At 37.0% G+C, this 20,357-nt stretch overlaps 2 protein-coding genes across 2 annotated transcripts; both read right to left on the bottom strand.

Annotated features, from left to right (window-relative positions):
• Positions 1–2,706: 2,706 nt before the first annotated feature.
• Positions 2,707–4,403, bottom strand: LOC122671018 (GDSL esterase/lipase 7-like). The gene is made up of 5 exons (XM_043868097.1): positions 4,135–4,403; positions 3,871–4,001; positions 3,455–3,703; positions 3,107–3,362; positions 2,707–3,015 (listed from the first exon to the last, which is right to left on the bottom strand). Exons 1-5 carry the CDS (start codon positions 4,373–4,375, stop codon positions 2,768–2,770), a joined length of 1,125 nt encoding a protein of 374 aa, XP_043724032.1. The 5' UTR covers positions 4,376–4,403; the 3' UTR covers positions 2,707–2,767.
• Positions 4,404–7,353: 2,950 nt separating this feature from the next.
• LOC122671017 (vacuolar protein sorting-associated protein 36) lies at positions 7,354–18,662 on the bottom strand. The gene is made up of 9 exons (XM_043868096.1): positions 17,925–18,662; positions 14,095–14,298; positions 11,626–11,719; positions 11,483–11,540; positions 11,218–11,287; positions 10,907–11,042; positions 10,725–10,809; positions 7,708–7,761; positions 7,354–7,575 (listed from the first exon to the last, which is right to left on the bottom strand). Exons 1-9 carry the CDS (start codon positions 18,540–18,542, stop codon positions 7,572–7,574), a joined length of 1,323 nt encoding a protein of 440 aa, XP_043724031.1. The 5' UTR covers positions 18,543–18,662; the 3' UTR covers positions 7,354–7,571.
• Between the last annotated feature and the right edge of the window lie 1,695 nt (positions 18,663–20,357).

Here is a 20,357-nt window from a genome sequence, read left to right as displayed (position 1 = left end):
TAAAATATGTATTGATATTCTATTTAGGACTATTTACCTAACACTCTCTCTCATATTAGCATTTACCATTGATTATTCGGGAGGGTATCGAGAGGGTACTCCGAGTAGTGGATACCTCATAGGACCTTGACCCCTCTACTTAATTTGGAATTTGGGTCCTCTACGGCGTAGGGTGTGTTAGAAGATGTCCAACATGACACCAAAGCTCGACATGTGGCTGAGGCGTCGTTCGATTGGCGAGGATAGATGTGCACTATCGAGCTGAAAATCCTTCTCTCCATCCCATGTGCACTACGCTCAGATGTGCACGTCCATCATTGCCATTAAAACAACAGTTCGGCCACATGTTGAGCTCTAGTACTGTATCGGACATCTTCCAGCTCAGGGGTGGCTGGAGAGGAGCCCGATCCTCTACTTTGTGCGATAATTTGTATTAACTTTTTAAAAAGTGAAACTTTATATCATTATTGGGAATTCAAGATAAAAAAAAAAAAAAAAAACATTTTGACTTTTTAATTATATCTTTTTTAATGAGAGTGTAATCACACAAACCACACACTAATCCCAAAAGGTTAATCGACATTTAGAACCGTGGAATGGTAGATATACGCAACACACACCACACTCACACACTCAATGTGGGATTAAACCCACACACCCAGCGTACATAGTGTGATTTTTTTCGATAAAATTCACACACCTAATATGGGACTAAACCCACACATCCAGTGCATACAACACGAATTTTTTCGATGAAAGTGACATCACACAAACTAGCATCAATCCCAAAAGGTTAACCGACTTTAAGGACCGTGTAAAGGCGGATATATATATATACAACAAACACCACACTCACACACCCAATGTGGGACTAAACCCACTTTTAAAAAATAAAAATAAAAATAAAAATTTGCCAATCTCCTTTCAACCAATCCCCTCTATTTAGGGGAACGATGTTTTGTTAGTTGGTGGCAGTTCGCCAGCTCCCCCATTCTCTTTCATTTTTCTTCTCTTGGATCTCTTCTATCTTTTTCCCTATTAGGGTATCCTTGTAATTTGGTGTTTTGTTGAATATATTTATGGGGAAAGTTTTCATCTATGGCTGTGTAAGCCGTGTATGTGAGAGGGTGGGAGTTCCAAGGCATTAATTAATGGATGAGGGTTTATGACTTTTCCAACTCTTTGTGAAAGGGGACACAACCATGCATACTAACACGGCCGTGTATGAAAACTTCCCCTTATATTTATCTATCAGACAATTCCTTTCCGCCAAGTATTAAATACCCGTATTAATTACCAAAAAAAAAAAAATGTTTTGTATTCATGGACAATAATACTCGTCATTCAATGCGTGTTTAGTTGTATAGGGGTCAAACATAGTTTTGGAATGCACTTTGTGCTTGGCATAATGGAATCCCTTTAAAATTACCTTAGAGTCAACTACTAAAACTAAAGTTGTTGGTTCCATCAACTAAGGGAGGGTTAACTGGCATTCTAAACCTTTTCCTAGACGACTGTAAGATGAGGTAAAGGAGTGGGTAGCTATTGATGTCACAAGGTGTTGGGTTCCTCTGTAGCGTGACAGGGAGTGTAGCACATATTCAACAGCTCACAGTGTTTGGGTACGTAGTCCAATACCCTGTCTGTATGTTGGACTACGTGACCAAGCACTGCAGACCATTGGATGGTGCGCTACAAATCCTGTCGCGCTACAGAGGACCCAAATCCTGTCACAAGTATTTGTTACTTGTTCAGAAATCACAAGATAGATCTGAACCGCCCATTTTCATGGTTTTTCCTATCGAAAATATTTGTTTCGGTTAAGAGGTATGAGAGTGCACAATAATGATTAAGAGTATTTTGGTATACATGTATGGGCATACAGGGATGCATGTCAATATATACACTAGGGTTATTTGATTGAATTAGCCTCTAAAATTTGATAACGATTAATCTATACCATGTCCTCTCTGTCCAACAATTGGGATTGACACATCATCTGTCCATGCGACAGAATAGATCGATATATTGTGTTTGAAAAATAACATACCCTCCTTGTGATAATAATATTTCACCGATATTTATTTTTTAAAATTGACCCAATAGTTTCCACGAACATCTAGGGTCTTTATTACTCTGTCTCCTATTAGACGATGTCGAAACTTTCCCTCCCCTCATAATGATTGCATATATCACAACCCTAATAACTCATGGTCCAGAGAAACTGGGTTCTCATTATATCTGTCCAAGAGGCAATAGTTTTACCATCTAACAAGCATGCGGCCAGAAGAAACTAATAAACTATAGCATGAGTAAAAATTTTACAATAAGAAGTGAATTTTACCTGGATAGAATTTTGCAAAAAATGGGAGAGGGGTCTCTGAGCAAACGGCAAAGGGGAGCGTACCAATGTGGAGTGGCAAAATGGTTTCATGCATATAGGGGTATAGAGGTTATTTGATGTTAGAAGAAAAGAGATAGGATGCTAGTTTACCATTCGTGGCGATTCAGAGAACATTTTCCCTTGAAAAATAGAAGATATAAATAGGGGATCTAGTTTCTCTTCACCATGGTGAAAAGAAAATCTCTTCATCCATCCCATCATATCCGACCAGAGAAGAAATGTTAAAACAATACAAACTGAATTAATGCAACATTACCATAAATTGGTGGATCTACAGCTACATTTTATTAATTCAATATGAATCCAAAAGGAAAAATACAAAGTTAGTTTCTTTCATATGTTCCAAAAAATATATTAGATACTTTAAGATGAAAAATGACTCTGCTGAGAAACTGTATCTACTTGTTTCTGTGCAAGCTGCATCACATTCATTGGAGTACATGGCAATGGACCATAGAAGCAACCAAATGCAAGCAACTGGTTCACCAGTTGTGTTGGATGAATTGCATCCCAGAATATATGTGTAATCCTATCCTTGCAAGGTTCTGCATCTTCAAGGCATTGGTGAGTTTCATCGTTTGTGGCACAACATGGGTTTCCAGTAATAAACCCTGCAACAGTAGATTTCTAGTGATTATAGACAAGGAGATGGAGAGGAATTTCATTTTTGATTAAAAGTGTAATAAAATCGCGATAACTCACCATTTTCAGAAGGAATTTGGCTCAAGAAATTGTTTGACAGAAAATTAATGTTTCCCTGGACAAAGGTTGAGCCCTGAAGTGTAGTACTCAGCTCTTGTAACATACTGGGAAAGCCCTTATTGTAAGGGGTTACCAATTGGTTTATATCATTAGCACATCCAATTGTAACATCTCTTAATTTTACCATGGCTGGTATACACCCAATTGGGCTAATGTTGAATACCAAAAATTTCTTTGCTCCCATATTATAAAGTTCCTGCAATTTTATAACCAAAACTGAGATTAAATTGTCAAAAACAGAGAAAGCTTAATTAGTAGAAGGGTTGTTAACATGTTTCATTCTGTCACCTGTAAATGTTGTTTGAATTCTTTTAAGAGAATTCCGGCGAATTGTTCCGCGTTGTAGAGACTACTACTGTTGTATTGTGCTGGTAGGAGATAGTTGTTGATATAGTCATTACCTCCTATGACTACCACAAAAATGGATTTGGATAAGTACTGCAAGAGCTCATCTTTGGTTTTGAAGTTCTTTGGCAAGTAATTGTTTACTGTTTCTTTGAACAATTCAATTTGTACCTCTAGGGCTAAATTCTTCCCCTGCATAAGAAATTCCAATAAGCTCCTTATAACAATAATCTCCAAGCCTTACTAGGGGGTTTTTTTTTTTTTTTGGATTTTAAGCTTGATTGTGATAAACATTGACCATGTCCATACATTATGAATTTCAGGTCTAAACTTCAAATTTTAGGTAATGTATAACTTACCAATGCAGATCCTGATTCTCGAAGGATGCCGGCGGATCCGGATGCATAATTCATTCCAGTTATTGTTTTGCTCTTTTGAGCCACTGAAAGACCATTGTATGGAGGAACCAAAGGTAAACCAAGAAATTGAGCTGCCATGAAAGATCATCACAAGAGAAACAAATTAATAAGATTTTAGAAGGAAAAATTAAAATCATAAGACACCAAAGAACTAATTTGAGAGGAAAGAAATCTATCTATTTTCAATTTTATTTTGCCACTTACCTAGAAAATCTACCGAAGTCTTGCCATTGGTGAATCTTCCTGTTGGACCTTCAGGGAAGTCTATGCCATATGGTTTAAAGTTCACTTTTGCACTTGTGGGAAGAAGATTATTGTTGCCACTATCTACAAGTGAATCTCCAAATATGTATAAAGCAGGGGCAAGGGGATTTGAGCACTTTGCCTGGAAGATATGGAGAAGTAAGCAAAGTGAGAGAAGGGACATGGACAAGGTCTTAGCCATGTTTTCTTGCAATGTAACAAGATTTTGTCTAATGGATTTTATAGAAAGAATGAGAGATTGATGATCCTTCTCTACTGATTAATTAATGGTTTTCAACGATTTATACCCGAATTTTCGGATTACATGCTAATGCATGCCCTGGGGGGGTTGGGTTGAGGATGCAATCAAGTTGAGTTAATGAATTTCTTATGTTATATGACAGATGATTTCAGGGTCGGTATTTTCTTGTGGATTTAGTTTACTTTTACCTATTCTTCGCCAATGTTGATTTGACATTATGATTGGATTCTAGAAAGAATGAATTCGATGCAACCAGCAGCCATCGAGAACCTTCTCCCTTATTTTTTTCTATTTAATGGGCGTAAGATGACTTCCAATATTCAAGTCATGGCTAAGAGGTTCAAAGAGTTGAATAATTAAAAAATCTGAAGGAATTGACTTTGGTTGGGTGGGCAATCTCAGGCATATGTTGACAAAGAAATTAGATTCACATTGATGCAGAAGATATAATTTATGGTACAAATATTTCATTTTCTTATTCGCCAAATGGACAAACTTCAAATCATATAAAATTATTTTATAAAAGACAGTTTTTCTCCCCTCATAGAAGGCGGTTCACCCATCATCTTACGATTCATAAGCCCTAGTATTGTTTTAGTTTTTTCTCTAAAATATCCTCGCGATGCCTAATGCCGTGTACAATTCAATCTTTTTATTAACGTATGAATTGATTTTTTTTATTGTTTGGTATAATTTATAATTAATTGACAAAGAGACTTATTAAAGGTAAAAAGAACTAAAATCTATCTCTCCCTTCATCATATGAAAAGACACCTCTGCCCTCTTGTTTTGAGGAGGAGAGATTAGAATTATAGACACATGGGAGTGCTGGCATAGGCTACACTTTCAGACAGAAAACTGCTTCCCATTAATTAAAGCTCGTCAAAACTTTCGAATGAATATTTTTTGAGACATATGTTATGTCTTGGTCTGACCCTGACTAGTTGATCAATTTTAGGCTCTAGGAGCAATTCTGTAATTTCTAAGTTAAGACTTCTCTATATAATGTTTTTTTCTCTGGGAGAACTGTAAGAGAGGTGTTGTAACATTCAAAGATAGTGAGATCATACAGGGGAGGTGGGCACTACGTGATCAGGTGACCTTCTCTTTCTCTCTCCCCCCCCCCCCCCTAAAACAAAGAAATGTTGACCCCAATTTATTTTTAGTAGAAATGTTGACCCCAATAGAACTAAACAAGCATTGAATGATGAGTGTTGCCCAAAAATACAAACATGGTAAGGATTAGAAAACTTGCAAGAGTGGGCATTTAATAGGTGGTGGAGAGGAAATGTATGGATAAACAAAATGGATTTCAATTATAAGAATGTCAATCGATTCGGTTTCGGTTGTTCAGTTTGGTTTTGATTCGATTTAAGAAACAAAATTTATAAATCAAAATCAAATCAAACCGAAAATTTGAATACATTTTCAAAATCAAAACTGAATCATTTTCGCTCATGTGAGGAATTAAAGGAATTGAAAAGAGCAGCGAATTAGAGGGGATAACGATGGAAATGGCCTATTATGAGGTGAATAATGCTGTAATCTCTTCGATGGGTTCTTTTATTTATTCATATATTTATTGGGTAAAGGATTTCTACGTTGGTAACGGAGACTATGCCATCACATATCTCTCTCTCTCTCTCTCTCTCTCTCTCTCTCTCTCTCTTTCATATGTCCCTCCCCACTCTCCCTCCCACATGTCTCTCCTACTATAATCCCTCTTTCTCATGTCCCTCCCTGGCCTCTCTCTCTCTCTCTCTCTCTCTCATACGTCTCTTCCATCTCCCATTCATCTCTCTCCATGTCTCTCCCTTCCCCCTCTCTCTCTCTCCTCTTCACATGTCCATCCCCCGCTTTGCCTCTCGCACGACTCTCCCTCCCCTATTACCTAAGATCTCCTTTCTCACTCTCTCACACACAAAGACAAAGAGGAAGATTATACTGCACTTATCAAATTTTTAATATGCATACTGTCATGCCAACTCTCAGTGACCATGTTACATGTAACCTTTTGTTGATTGCCCTTTGTCTTATTTCTTAAAAGTTTATAAGTTAGGGATAAAAAAGGGTTTTAAAAATAATTTTGCAAGTGATTTACCATCATGTTATTCTCAAGAGCTGTCATGGTATCGCACATTTTTCTACTACACATGTGAAATGATCAATTTTATCCTCACTGAAAGAAAATGCAAAGTTGCAAATTGTTTTATCAATGTAGTAACTCGATATGATCGGTGAAAACTAGGTAGAGTAAAATAACTTCCTATCTCTATCCTGTTTTTGGGGAATGCCAGCTGATCCTGATGTGTAATTCATTCCAGTAATTGGTTTACTATTTTGAGCCTCTGAGAGACCCAAGTATTGAATGGAGGGACAAAGGGTTAACCAAGAAGCTGGAGCTAACAATCAAAGATCACAAATCAAACAAATTTCTTATGAGAGAAGAAAAAATATCCTAGTGATTGAGTTACAACATTTTAGTGTATCTTCTTCTGTAAATCATTTTAACTAGTTGTTACCCTCTACATGATCTAAAGTTCCAACATTTTAGTGTATCTTCTTTTGTAAACATTTTTAGTGCTTGGTTGCAAGAATGCAAGGGAATTGCAAATATTTCCTTGGGAAGTGAAATATATTATAATATCATTTGGTTGAGTAGGCAGATAAGGAGACAAGATATATTTCCAATTCTCAAAGCTTGTTGGATCTTTCAATGTCACCAAGCTTGTGAACAGAAAAACTGTAAGAGGAGCTTCAACACAACTAAAAAAATCAGAAAGCAGAGAAGCTGCCTCAAACTCTGTGTCTCAAGCCGCACATGGCCACCCTGGTTCTTACTTCATTCTCCACCAATTGTTTCAAAGCTTTCCACAATACAACTATCGATCCACTAAGATCATGAGTCTTGGCCTTTAGTTTGCACCATTTTGTAATATACAACTCAATTTAGTTTACATTAAGGATAAAACAAAATTGTGATATACCACATAAAAATTGGCTTTCCATCACAATAAAAGAAAAATGGTTTCCAAAACTAGGTCAACAACTGGAGATTAGAAAGTCTCAAAAGTCATTCTGTAACTTCACTGTTTCATGCTTGACATGCAATCTTGAGGTTATGGCTTGAAAATGCTTACCTAACAAAAATAAAAGAAAAATTAGAAGAAAAAGAAATTCCAAAATTGTCACTGCTGATAAGACTGCCATCTTTGCATGGCTGGATTTTGAATTCCTATTACAGACCAAAAGCAAGAATAATAACATCTTACCCAGGAGCAGGAGTGGCGGATACCCAAGTGCTATACATCCCATGATTTTTTACCCTGGCATAAGACCATCTTTCATCAACTCAACACCAACAAAATAAATTTAAATAGTGAGCTTCTAGTTATAATCACATCAATTACAAATTAGACTGTAATTATGGCCCTATTTCTGATACATGGCAGCTCAGGATGGGGCAGAAAATTTGTGGCATATAGATTCCCAAAGATCTTTTGTGTTGGAGGAAGCGAAAGCCACATCTTGTCCCATATTCCACTAAATAGATATCTGTCTTATGATCGAAGCCTTGAAAAGAGAAATGGACAAGATTTTGTCCCATCATGAATAACCAAATTCCAACTGAAATGAAATCTTTAGGAGGAATCAATTAAAGGACATCAATTCCCCTATTCAAGTGTCAAGTTTCATCCTGATCAGAGTTTGCCATGTGACAACACAGAATTCATGACTCCAAGAGGGTGTGTAGTACACAAGAGGGTATGGCATTAGATGGAAGGGTAAATGATTGAATTTGAGTCTGAAATTTGACATGTGGCCAAGCTAGACATTTCCCTAAATAACCATTGATCAAATTTTCCACAATTCTCCCATGTGGCAGAATCAGGCCATGGTTACAAGTCTAATTGAAACCAATGTGGTTACAATTAACTCGTGCCATCATATCTTAACTATACTCAATTTACACCTCTTCAAATCCATATAGAAGGCTCCACATCCTACTGACTCAGGAAATGGGGAACAACCGATCAACTAAGATGTCATCTACCCTCTCACTAATCTCATCACTCAACTGCACCACCAGCGAATGACATACCCCTACAAATACTTTCTCATTTCTTCCATAAACAACATCAAGAAACACACCCTCAGTCTATGGCTCTCTGCCCTTGAGATGAACTATTCAATGATTGGGAACTCCCTTTCTCTTCCCTAGTCATGTTCCCATATGCATGAGTCCAGCCGGATAAACTTACTGGTACTTAAAACCAAGTCACGAGGTGTCATAAACTATCATACAACCTAAATGAATAATCACACTATTTTAGACCCGTTTCTTTCCATAATACCCAAGATGATCTCTTCAAGGACCCCGTCACATGTTCTCTAGGAGTCAATTCTCTTCTAAACCCCAAACTCTTCCATCAATCAAGTAACATAATATCAAGTCCTTGATATCTCATGGCATTAACTCAAACTAAGTTTCCAATTTATAGTTTCATGTCATATCAATAACTTTTTCCCAAAGTTCACTTGTATGATTCATAAGCTTGATCACATGATAACTGGTAAAAGTTTGAATTTCTCTCCAGTTTTTCTGAATGGTCATCAGGATGTTTTCCCCAATTCATCCAGAATTTTTTTAGTTTCAGTACCCTTTGTTGAAAAAAGTTAGTTAAGTAGGAAGGAGAAGGGAGAGAAAGAAACCAAATATCACATAGGAAAAAATGAGTAAGTTTAAGGGACTTTTTTGTATGATAACCAAAATCCTCTATCAATACAATACTCAGCAAGGAGATAGGACAGTTGATGATTATACCATAGAATATCATCACCTTATCCTATCTGAAAATGTGAAACCCGGAGTCATGAGCATGAAAAAGGTATAGATGCAAAATTTACATAAGAAACCCTTCAAATCTGCAAAAAGAACTCTAAACCCTTAGAATGAATACATGACATAGGGGATTCTAACACTACAAGAAGTGGAGAAGAAGACAAACAAAGTTGAAATCAACTAGATACAAACCATCTAGGGTTGGTTACAGAAATCCTATTGTACCATTCCACTTTATCTACAACATCAGCACTAGTAAATTTTTTCTATGTATTTAAACGCAAGTCATTTTTTGGCATTCCCATGTCCTTTTTATATATAAAAAAAAAAGGGCGTACCCAGTGCACGAGGTTCCGCCACTGCGGGGTCTGGGGAGGGTCATAATCTACGCAGCCTTACCCCTGCTTTTGCAGAGAGGCTGTTTCCAGACTTGAACCCGTGACCACTTGGTCACAATGGAGCAACCTTAATGTCCTTCTTATATCAATAATATAATAGCACCAGATTACTTGTCCTAACAGGTACAGTCAGTGGTAGTTGTTATTCATGACTGAACTTTCCCTCGCCTTGTAACCTAAGGGAGCTACCCCGAGGTTCTCACATAGGTATTCATTCACTATCCTTGTGTTCCTTTCTTGACACACATCAGTGTCAGTAACTGCATCTCAGCTATACTTGATGCATGTTGTTTCTTGGCTGCCAAAATTTTGCTCCATAAAGCACAGCTGGTCTAATTGCAGATAAACTCCTCATACCCCTACTCATTCTGCCGCCACACATTTCCACATGACAAGATTTGATCACACACAATGCTATTATGCAATCACCATTGAACATTCCATCATTTTCACTACATTCTTAGAAGAATGCCAGTCTCTCCCATGTCCAAGGGGAATTAATGCCAAGCTCCAAGCAGAATTATATTCTAGATTCCCAATCCTAAAGAAAAATAATAGGATCCAATCCACTACATACAGTCCATGATGGGTGTCAGACATGAATACTATTGTAAAGAAAATAGGGTATTCAAAATGAAATTTTTTGAAAAAATGAAGTTCCATAAAAATATTAGTATATTCCCCCTCCTGAAGCACATAAAGACAGATGAAGACCATTTTAAGTTTCTACTCACCATGCTGGAACCAAATGGACGGTTAATTTGCTAATTTTCTTGTATCAAGTTTATTTAAACAAAGTTTAAGAATGAGCTAGATTCCTTTTAAAAATAAAAATCTTATTAGCATTGAAAGATATATTCTGAAAAACATGTGATGGCTTAGCTCATAGACTAGTCAAGCTTTAACTAATCTTAAATTTTTTTTAAAAACTCTGTGCGACTTACTGAAAGAAAGATATATTCTAAAAAAATAGTGAGGACTGAAAACATCATTTTACATAGAGAAAAGTGCAAATCAATACAATGAAGTAGACAGATTTGTTACTTACAAATGCATATTATTTGGATCAATATCCTTGAACACATTAATGAAAAAGCGAAAGCCCTCAGGGCTGATGTCTCGGCATAGTAGACCTGCAGATAGTAGCAAAATATAAGTTACTTGAACTTAATAAAAACAAAGTTATGCAAATGTTGATAATTTATCACAGAATCAAATGGAAGAAAGTACCTTGGCTCTCAGCAGTTAGCAAATGCTCCTTGGCTAGTGCTGGAGCAATGCCTAGTGTAATTGCAGCATCACTTGGACTTATGCCAGTCCAGAGGGCATTGGGTTTTAGAACAAGAGACTTGATTCTAGCAAAAACCTACAAGGCACATAAACTTGATTATCAAGACATGATTTTGAAAGGATTCCAAATACAGCCGTCAAAATATAACAATGAAAGCACAAGATTGCATACATGCATGACTGCCAGTGGATGGCCATAACCAGAACAAGAATGGAACAATAAAGAACATGTCCAAGATAATAAGCCATACCTCTTTATCACTGTGGGACTTATTCTGGATGACCATGACTCCACTCTCAAACTTTCTAAGGATCACTGAACTGTTGAACAAAATAGATTATAAAAATTAAGAGTTCAAGCATACAATAATGAGCAAAGGAAGAGAACTTGAGTACAGTGGACACTTTAGAACTGTTGAAATAGGACTGCCAACAGAGCTTTTGTTTTCAAACATCTAAATAACTCGATCAAATGGCCAAAGAACTGAAAAAGGTTGACGGTTCTGTTATACATACACATCAAATTTCTCCCAAAGAGCACAGGCTTGTAACAAGTCTTCCGGTGAAATCAATTCTGCACGAAAGGCAGATATAACAATCACCGATTACTTAAACGTTAGAAGCAGCAATATTTGGGAAAAGAAATGCAAGGCAAATACCTGTTCCTCGAGCACGATTGAAGAGACAGTAGACATCTATTAGAGCAATCATCCCTCCAGCTCTTTCCAAGGGTAACTTGACAAAATCTGCCAACTGTAAGCAAGGGAAAATATATGTAATCAACAAATGTAACTGTTTGTAGGAAGCCTGAACAACTAGGAGTAGAAAGCTTCCAATAATGAACTTAAAGTTCTAGTACAAAGGCAAAGTTGTGAGCAGTTTAGCATGCATTTCTTTAGACTAATAATATGATGGAGCAAACGATAAATGAGAGAAGGCACAAAGAAAGTGCCTAAAGTGGGTTCCTTTAGCTAACCAGAAGCAAGGATGATCTTGTCCATAAGATCTTGTGGAACTTCATAGCCTGTAACTTTGAGGCTTTCAGTTGGAAGGTGGTGCACAAGAGGATGAACATGCACAGCATGATCTGTAAAAGGAAATAAGAACTGCTATGCTCTTCATCGTGTATGCTTTATGTGCAAGAGCTACATAATCATGAGGTCAACTGATTCTTCCACGAATAAGATCCAATACCATTTACTGAACTTAATCACTCTTAGATGGGTAAGAGACTGCAAATCAGTTACTACCTGTTCTTTCAGAGGCTACAAAATTATCAATAATCACTTGGCCGCTTATGGTAAAAGGAAGAGGGACAGGCTACAAAATCAACTAGATACCACAAGGCACATTATTGTAGTCACTCTTTGGGTTTTGGGTTAAAGTTACCGTGCCTCATTCAGGGTAGCTATCACCCATTTGGTTTATTGATCGAGCGTCCCACTGTAGTGAGGGTTTTGTTGTTCTGGTGTGCTAAATATCGGCTCCTGTTAGCTTTGGATGGTATTTTTTCCCATTTCTTTCTATCAACAAAGACAATATCAATTGGCCACCTGCATCTCTTTGGTTAGTCAACTCTAAAAAGAGGGCAGCAAGGATGAATCAATGCCATGGGACAGGATGGTATGACAATTCCATAGCTCACCAGCTTGATCTGTGTCTAGATCCAGTGTTCAACATATTTTGGCCCCTTATGTAGGTAGCATAGGTGTATTACAAAACAAGGAGCATTTAACTAACTGAACACTAGGACATAGGATCCATTTCTCAGTTGGGACAATCAGCACCACACTCCACACCCAACATCAACACTGAAGCAGGCCTGTAGGCCAGAAAACAGATTAGCCAGGCCAACACTACCAAGCAAAACTCTTGAGTAAAATTATTCCTCTTTTTTCTTTTCTTTTTTTTTTTTTTGGGGGGGGGGGGAGATGGGGGTGCAGGGGAGAGGAGGAGGCCCAGTCAAGCTACGATTCAGTAAGTTGCAAATCATTCTCCAGGATTTAAGATAGAAGTGAGGTCCAAATTTTGTAGAGGTTCTTGCAGGAACCATGATCTGATATTATCAAGTCCACCAAGGTCAATGCTATATTTGCTGCAGCCTCAGCCCATCCAGCCACTAATAGTATCAAAGTTAATGTGTTCCTATTCAGTGTGCATCTGGGTAAGGTTTTGGCAAATGTAGGGATACCCAAGCTCAATCCCAGACATTAATAGCTAACTCTGTCACAATAACTCAACATGCAAGAGAGTGCTAAACCAACATGGAAAGAGATTTCAAGATTTTTGCATTTTAGTTTCTCATGTTTATCATATAAGTTCAAGATCTTCAAAGTTAAATCTAGAAAATTGTAGGAATCACAATAATATCTGCATATCATAACATGTGAAACTTTCCCTCCTAACCTCGACTGTAATGCAAATACCAAAGCTAGCCTCAAGTTATCAGCAGAGATCAAAGTATTGATCTGGTCTCTAAGTTTTTTCATTTTGTTATGCTCCCTAAATATTGTCTGCTAGAAGAAGTTATAAAACCCACTTCTTAGGCCCTGCATCAACCATCTTTCGCAGTATTTAGAGGAAAGAAATCAAACAATCTCTACAGAGCAATATCCTATTGATGATGTGTCTTGGCTCCCTTAAATCTATTAATGCCAACTTTGTAGTAGGTTCTTAGACATTCAGGTCCACCAAACCATCAATAACCTTCAGACTACTGATTGTTTTAGATCTATTAATGTTAGCTCTAACAACCTCAGAGGTGCAAATATGATCAATCAAAACTCAAACTCGATAATATGATCAACCTTGAAACTAACCTTTTTGTTGATTGGGTGATCCAATCGAGGAAATCCAGGGTTCCTGTAATGTATTTAATTATGTATGACATCACATTTCCTTTAGAAAATAGTTGAAAACAGAACCACTGGAGAAGCTATGGATTATTTCCAAATCCAGGACTTGTACTAAAGTTCCTTTGTTCACTTCCTCATTAGATCCACCTTCCTCAAATTCAGTTTTCCATGAAGAGATGTACTTATATTTCTTTCTTTGTGATGGGGGAGAGGGGGGGAGGGAAGAAAGAAGGAAACAGGAAATAGCACATACATAAGAAACTAGAAAATGACCTGACGTGACAGCTGTTGATGATATAGAGCACCAGCAGACTCTTTTGTAACTGGGGACACAATACCAACACTCAACAACCAATCTTGCATATCTTGCTTGGAACCCGTTTCTTCATCATTAGCTGCATTTGCCTGGCTAGTTGAGCCAGATAAGAGCTTCAGCCTCATTTTCTCTGCTAGCATCACCATCTCTTTGGCCTTACTCTGCAAAATGATATAAATATAAACAGGCTACTTATTAAAGCAAGGAGATGCAATAGAGAAGAATATAGCGAAAGATATATTTGACAACTCCATAAACCTTTAGTATGGCTTAGATCCCCATTTGTGGCAATAAAAAAAATCATAAAGTGAGAGAACTGTGTCAGATTCAAAAATATCACTGAACACTTCATGATATAACTACAGATTTTGCAGTAAACATGAATAAGGATATCAAAAACACATGGACTTTTAAGTACTACAACAGATCCAAAGAATACAATGCCGGAATCCCAGAAATATAACTCCAAACGCCACATTTCAGAAAATTAAACTTAATGCAAGAAACAAACAACCAAAATGAGAAGTAGGAAAAATAGCTTTTCTTGTTTGGAGACAGTATCCATCTCATCTAGGGTACAAGCACACAAGAATGTTGGTTCTCAATAGATCTATGGTCCATTATGGTCGAGCATCATCATCTTTTTCAGTTGTTTTTCCTTGAGACTCCGTCAGGTTAGATGAAAAATGTTGTAAAGTTAAAACAAATCCAAATTGGAAACTTCCAACTAATGCCAATAGCTGTTGTGTATTGTTAACTCAAAACTTACTAAACTTAGTAACCAAAATTCTCAAGTAAAAAACTCAGATCTATGTATAAAAATATGGCAACAAAATATTTTACTTCATTTTTCAACTATTATATAACATATTACTGTTTTCTAATATGCAATTGGTCTTTTCATCTTAATACGTTTTACTTAGAACACTTTCATCCAACCAAACAACGCCTAAATGTTTCTATAGTCACGAAGAGATTGATGGGCAGCTCAAGATGGGGCGAATTGGAAAAAAACTTAAGCAAAGACTATTGTGTACAAACTTTTCTAACAATTGCAATGCAGAAGCTAATGCAAGTTTGACCACACACTCAAGAACTATGTAATAAGAGAAGGGAATAAAAAGCAAGAGAGAGACACAAAGATTTATAGTGGTTCGGCAACTTTGCGTACATCCACTCATAAGGAGATAGTCACACGCCAAGGCTTTTTATTATCTCAATTGCTTTACCCAGTAGCAATCAAACCTACAAAGTGTAGTTTTCCAACTGGCTCACTACCAACCTTCAACAATCACCTTAGTGATTCTACTTGTATAGGACACACAAGGCTTTTTATTCTCTCTCTCTCTCTCTCTCTCTCTCTCTCCATCCAATTTTTCTCAAGTTAAAGCTGAGGTAAATGAAGTGTATTGGATTCTCTGAAAAAAGTCCTACAAAGTCCCTTTTTATAACCAAGGTGGAGTTCTTAACAAATGACCATGATTTGGCCTTTTAAGTTGTCCGCAGACGTTTGTCACTTATTGCAGCCTTCCATCAGGTTCCAATGATCATAAATACAGTCATTGAAATCCAACGGACACATTAATGGGTCTTTTCTTTGGACATCCATGATTACCTTGGACAGTCGTCAAGTCTTTAGGACTGTCCTATCCATGATATCTCACAAACGTCTCCCAGACCTGGGGATTGAGGAGTGTCTGAGAACCACTCCTTTCGGCTCAGACATCCGTGAGTTACCTCGGACCCCATCATGTCCTGCAGACGTCTGCTATGACTCACGGACATACTTCAGACAGAGAACCCTGAGAGTTTTTATTTACACTCTCCTTAGCTCGAACGCCCATCCCTGTCACGGTCGTCTGTGAGACAGGAGACTTATGTCCAAGCCTCTTTTAAGTCACTAGATCAACCTCCTAACTTGGGGTATTGTTCCATTAAGGCTAATATGACTTATTTTTGAGCTTTTTAGGCCAAAGAGAGATACACATAGGATTATACAAGATTCACAAATTAATGTACAAAATCATATATCTGTCATAGTTATCAAGGCATTGCCATGGCGACGCCATGGCGTCCAGGCTCCTTGGTCGCCTTGGACGCCTTGGGCGCCATGGCGGGTGCCTTGCCGCCATGTCGGTGTCACCTTGAATTTTGACCCTCTAAAACGCCATGGTCGCCTTCCCACCTTGATAACTATGATATCTATGAAGCTTGAATTCTTCATGATGCTTCCAAGTCTCAAAGTCTTCAACCATTGATGGATTTGAGACTTGATGAAGCTTTCCAACGTTGTTCCACAAGCTTCTGTAACACCTTGCCCATTACATATTAAACGGCTTGCATTTGGTCAACTGAGTTCTTATTTGATGCGTGAAAATCCACTTGAGACTTGGGATTGTATAGATCCTTTCACAATTACAAATGCATTAGTAATCCCATAGACCATCGTATCAATGTTCGTTTCCATATGTCAACACAAAAATCCATTATTATTAGAATACACAAACAAATAGTTATATTCTGGTTAAGTGTTTCTGTGACAAACTATAAACCCTACACTTAGATTCACAAAGTAAATGAGGATCTACTAGACCCCTGGATTGAAATAGATATAGTAATAAGTCCACTGAACTTAAAAATTATCAGAGCGGATCGATGACGGAAAAACTTGATATTTCTTGAATCATTTCATGTTCATTTTACTGATACAATTACTCAATTCACAGTTTTCACACATACTAACCCTTCTAGAGTTAAGAATTCAAATTCTCGTTAAGAGTCAAGTAGCCTGTGAATTAAAGGTTGAAAGTCGACAGTCAGAGTTCTCTGTCACTAACTTCAGCAGGTTAATCCTCAATCTTCTTATTACATAGAACCTTTACTGCCGCACTTAAAATGCTTTCATCTGCATAAACTCAATTGCTGTACACTAAAAGTCTAAAACCACTGGAAGCATCTCTTCTATCCAGCATCCTCAAATCACAAACAGTAATCTTGAACAAGATTGAGTTGTGCAGGTACCACATGACTCAACTAAACTAATCAAAACAGACGTCCACAAAAGAAAATACACCATGATAAAACTACAAAATGAGATGTTAATCTCACCAACCCCATACACCTCACTTTAAGCAAAATACAATCCTCACACCATCCCAAAGACTTCTGCAATCAATCTTTCTCTATGGACATTAATCCAAGTCATCTACCAACTCAAACAGAAACGTATAAGCCTTTACATAAGCAATGCTCTAAATCTATTGGTTATGATTTTAACCCATTTTCAAATGAACACTTCGAAATAAGAAACATGACCAATGTCCAATGACAGAACCCTAGCTAGCCCCAAAAGCATCTGGGCTGGCCAGTGTCCTTCCAATAGCTGATACATGCCATACTAGTACTCCCTCCTCCTACTTTGGTAACTCCTACTTAAATCTACATCCTCTAATAATGGAGGAATAGAAAGCGAATTATTCTTAGAACAGAAAACTAGTAGCCACTAAAAAAACGTAGGATTATTGTAGCAGTGCTGTAAATACCATAGACGTAGAAGTAAGAAAAGAATGAAGCTATTCACCCAAAAAAAAAAAAAAAAAAAAAAAAAATGAAGCAGAAGACAAAAACTCAACTTCTATCCTTAGATATCCATTCAGAACGAAAATAAGAAACACTCCTTGTCCCATATTTAAGCTAAAAACCACATATTCAGAAGTTCAATTGTTATGCCAACAAAAGCCTTAAGTAAAACATAATTTTTTAGCCCCATTTGCGGATAAGTGCATACCATGAGAGCATTTAAATCCTGAAAAGCATCCTGCAAGCTCTTATCAGTACTCTCCCAAATTTCCTGCTCCTTCCTAAGAATCCCCGAAATACCAACAACCGGCATCCTCACTACACTAGATCCTTCCATAGAACCCCCACTCCTGTCAAGCCTCAATTCAGAATCTCCCGATACATTCACAACCTCCCATGATTTCGACTTCCAAACCTCCCCAAACCGACTGTAGAACGATTCAGGATCCGATTTCCCTCTCAAAACAAGCGTGATCACTATTGATGTCGATCCTTTCTCATCGACTCGCCCATCAGCCGAGGCAGTTACCTGAAACCGAACCTTAGGTTTACCAAACATGGATTTGATCGATTTCTTGAGTGAAAATATGTGAGTAACAGCACCAAGAGGGATCGATGCTGCACCTTCCTTATTGGTTTCATCAATCCAAAGGATCCGATGTGTGGTCAGAATCAAAATACCGGACTTGAATTGAGGGAAATTGGGATTTTCTTCGCATTCGAGGTCGACGGAAGAGAGTGTTGAACGTTCGACTTCGCCTGATAGGAGAACTGGTCGGCCGCTGCCGGTGAGTTCCGCTGATAGAAGCCATTTCCTGGCGGCCATGGAATCGCCTGAAAAGCCTACTGATTCATAACCTGGTCGCAGGGATTTGCAGGTGGTGGTTTTCGCGGGGAATTTGAAAGAAAAAGCAGAGAATGGATCGAGTTAATGCACAAAACTACAGAAGAATAATAGACAGAGAGATGAGAGAACAAGAAAAAGAAATATACCCCAAAGTAATAAATAACTAGAACAATAGTTATAAAAGGACCACGTCCATCTAGCGGTCAATATGGTATCCATATAAACTAGTATTCCAATCTGAACGTCTTTTTGGAATCCAATAAAACCGTTATACCAACTTATTTGGACTACCTCGGATTTTCAATTTTTCATCATCTCAAGTGCACTACATTTAACAATCAACAAAAAAAAAACCTAAATGCATCACATTTAAGAAACCAACGGATAAAAATATAAGCAGTGGCGTCTTTTTATCTTTTCAAGTGTTGAGTTTGCGATTGGATTATGAAATATGATGCACTGCACCGCATTTTAAAGGATAAATTTTCAATTGCCTCTGACTTTATTTGACCTTTGCCACCTCAGAGGTCGTGTTCTCAAAGTTCAAACTTCGTACGGTTAGGGTTCGATTGGACCGTTCCAAGTATGGTTCTCTTTTTTGAAAGAGTAGAAATCTCGTAAATTAATTTTTGTTTTAACATGACTCGAAATAAAATTTAGTTCAACTCACTGGGTTTGAAATTTTGGTATTTTGGCCGAAATTTTTAGTCTAGTTTTAATTGAAACATTACAAAACATTTCCAATTGATTTTTTGCACAATTGTTGGTTTTCGACAATATGAAGGGTAAAAAATCTAAAAAATCCTCCTTTGTGAGTTTTTATCAAATCACTTATTTTTCTTGGTGGAAAAAAGGTGTTGGGGACTACAACAACAAATCTACATCGACGGTTTGTTGGATTTGAGCAACATTTGTGTAAGATTTCCAGTTGAAACTGTTAAAAATAAATTGAGAATATAGAATTATTTCTCAACCATCTAACTCTCGATGAAACAACCACGTACAATAAGAGAGCTTGAAACACATAGAATTCATGAACATTTGGTGGGGCTAAGTCATGTCACCAGTCATTCTCTTTAAGATCGTAGTCATTCTACATAGTGCAATACAGCTTTTAGTGAATCGACCTCCAAGATGAAGCAATCCCTTAGGCCTTCTAATGGTTGTTGCATTCATTTTTTGAGCCACGTTAGGACATTAGATTGTGTTCAATCAACCAAAAGAATGGAACAACAAAAATTCTCGAAACAATAAACAATAAAACAGAATCTCTACATGATACTAACATAGTGTTGGAAGAACAGTGGCATAGAGTTGGATGAAAAATTTTGTAAAGATGTAAACAGTTCTACTTGACTAATAAGTGTACTATTAAATGGTTTTTTTCTTCACTCTCAATGCATATTTTAGTTGTTTTAATTAAATTTTATGTGTATAAATGCTAAATTATATGTATAAGCAACTAAAATGTACCAGATTTCGACCAAAATCCAAAATCTTGAATTGTGATTCTAGGTGAAAATGACCATAACTAGAAATTTCAGTTTTAGGAATATGAAAATTTAAAATAATTTGAAACATAAAAAATTCGGGTTTTTTTTTATTTATTTGAAGTTTTGTAAATATTCTGAATTTTTTGAATAAAAATAATAATGTTCCTAAATTACTCATGAGTAATTTTGCTTTCACATTAAGCAAAATTTTTTTCAAAATTTTCAAAATAATTCAAATTTGATGAATCGATCAAAAAAAAATTTTAAAAATTTATTGACAAATGTGCTAATTATACAAAAT

The sequence above is a fragment of the Telopea speciosissima genome, chromosome 8, assembly GCF_018873765.1.
Source record: "Telopea speciosissima isolate NSW1024214 ecotype Mountain lineage chromosome 8, Tspe_v1, whole genome shotgun sequence".
NCBI lineage: Eukaryota > Viridiplantae > Streptophyta > Magnoliopsida > Proteales > Proteaceae > Telopea > Telopea speciosissima.
The sequence above is the reverse complement of the archived record's forward strand: the minus strand, read 5'-3'. Positions and strand labels throughout refer to the sequence as shown.

What these genes read in the sequence shown, in the direction of transcription:
- LOC122671018 (XM_043868097.1), bottom strand. Translation starts at nt 4,375, where the DNA reads ATGGCTAAGACCTTGTCCATGTCCCTTCTCTCACTTTGCTTACTTCTC. An exon ending in GAGAATCAGGATCTGCATTG is followed by an intron (nt 3,704 to 3,870) that starts GTAAGTTATACA and finishes TTTCTTATGCAG; the next exon opens with GGGAAGAATTTAGCCCTAGA. An exon ending in CCAAATTCCTTCTGAAAATG is followed by an intron (nt 3,016 to 3,106) that starts GTGAGTTATCGC and finishes CTACTGTTGCAG; the next exon opens with GGTTTATTACTGGAAACCCA.
- LOC122671017 (XM_043868096.1), bottom strand. Translation starts at nt 18,542, where the DNA reads ATGGCCGCCAGGAAATGGCTTCTATCAGCGGAACTCACCGGCAGCGGC. An exon ending in CTTTGGGAGAAATTTGATGT is followed by an intron (nt 11,288 to 11,482) that starts GTATGTATAACA and finishes TTTGTTCAACAG; the next exon opens with TTCAGTGATCCTTAGAAAGT. An exon ending in AGTCCCACAGTGATAAAGAG is followed by an intron (nt 11,043 to 11,217) that starts GTATGGCTTATT and finishes TGTGCCTTGTAG; the next exon opens with GTTTTTGCTAGAATCAAGTC.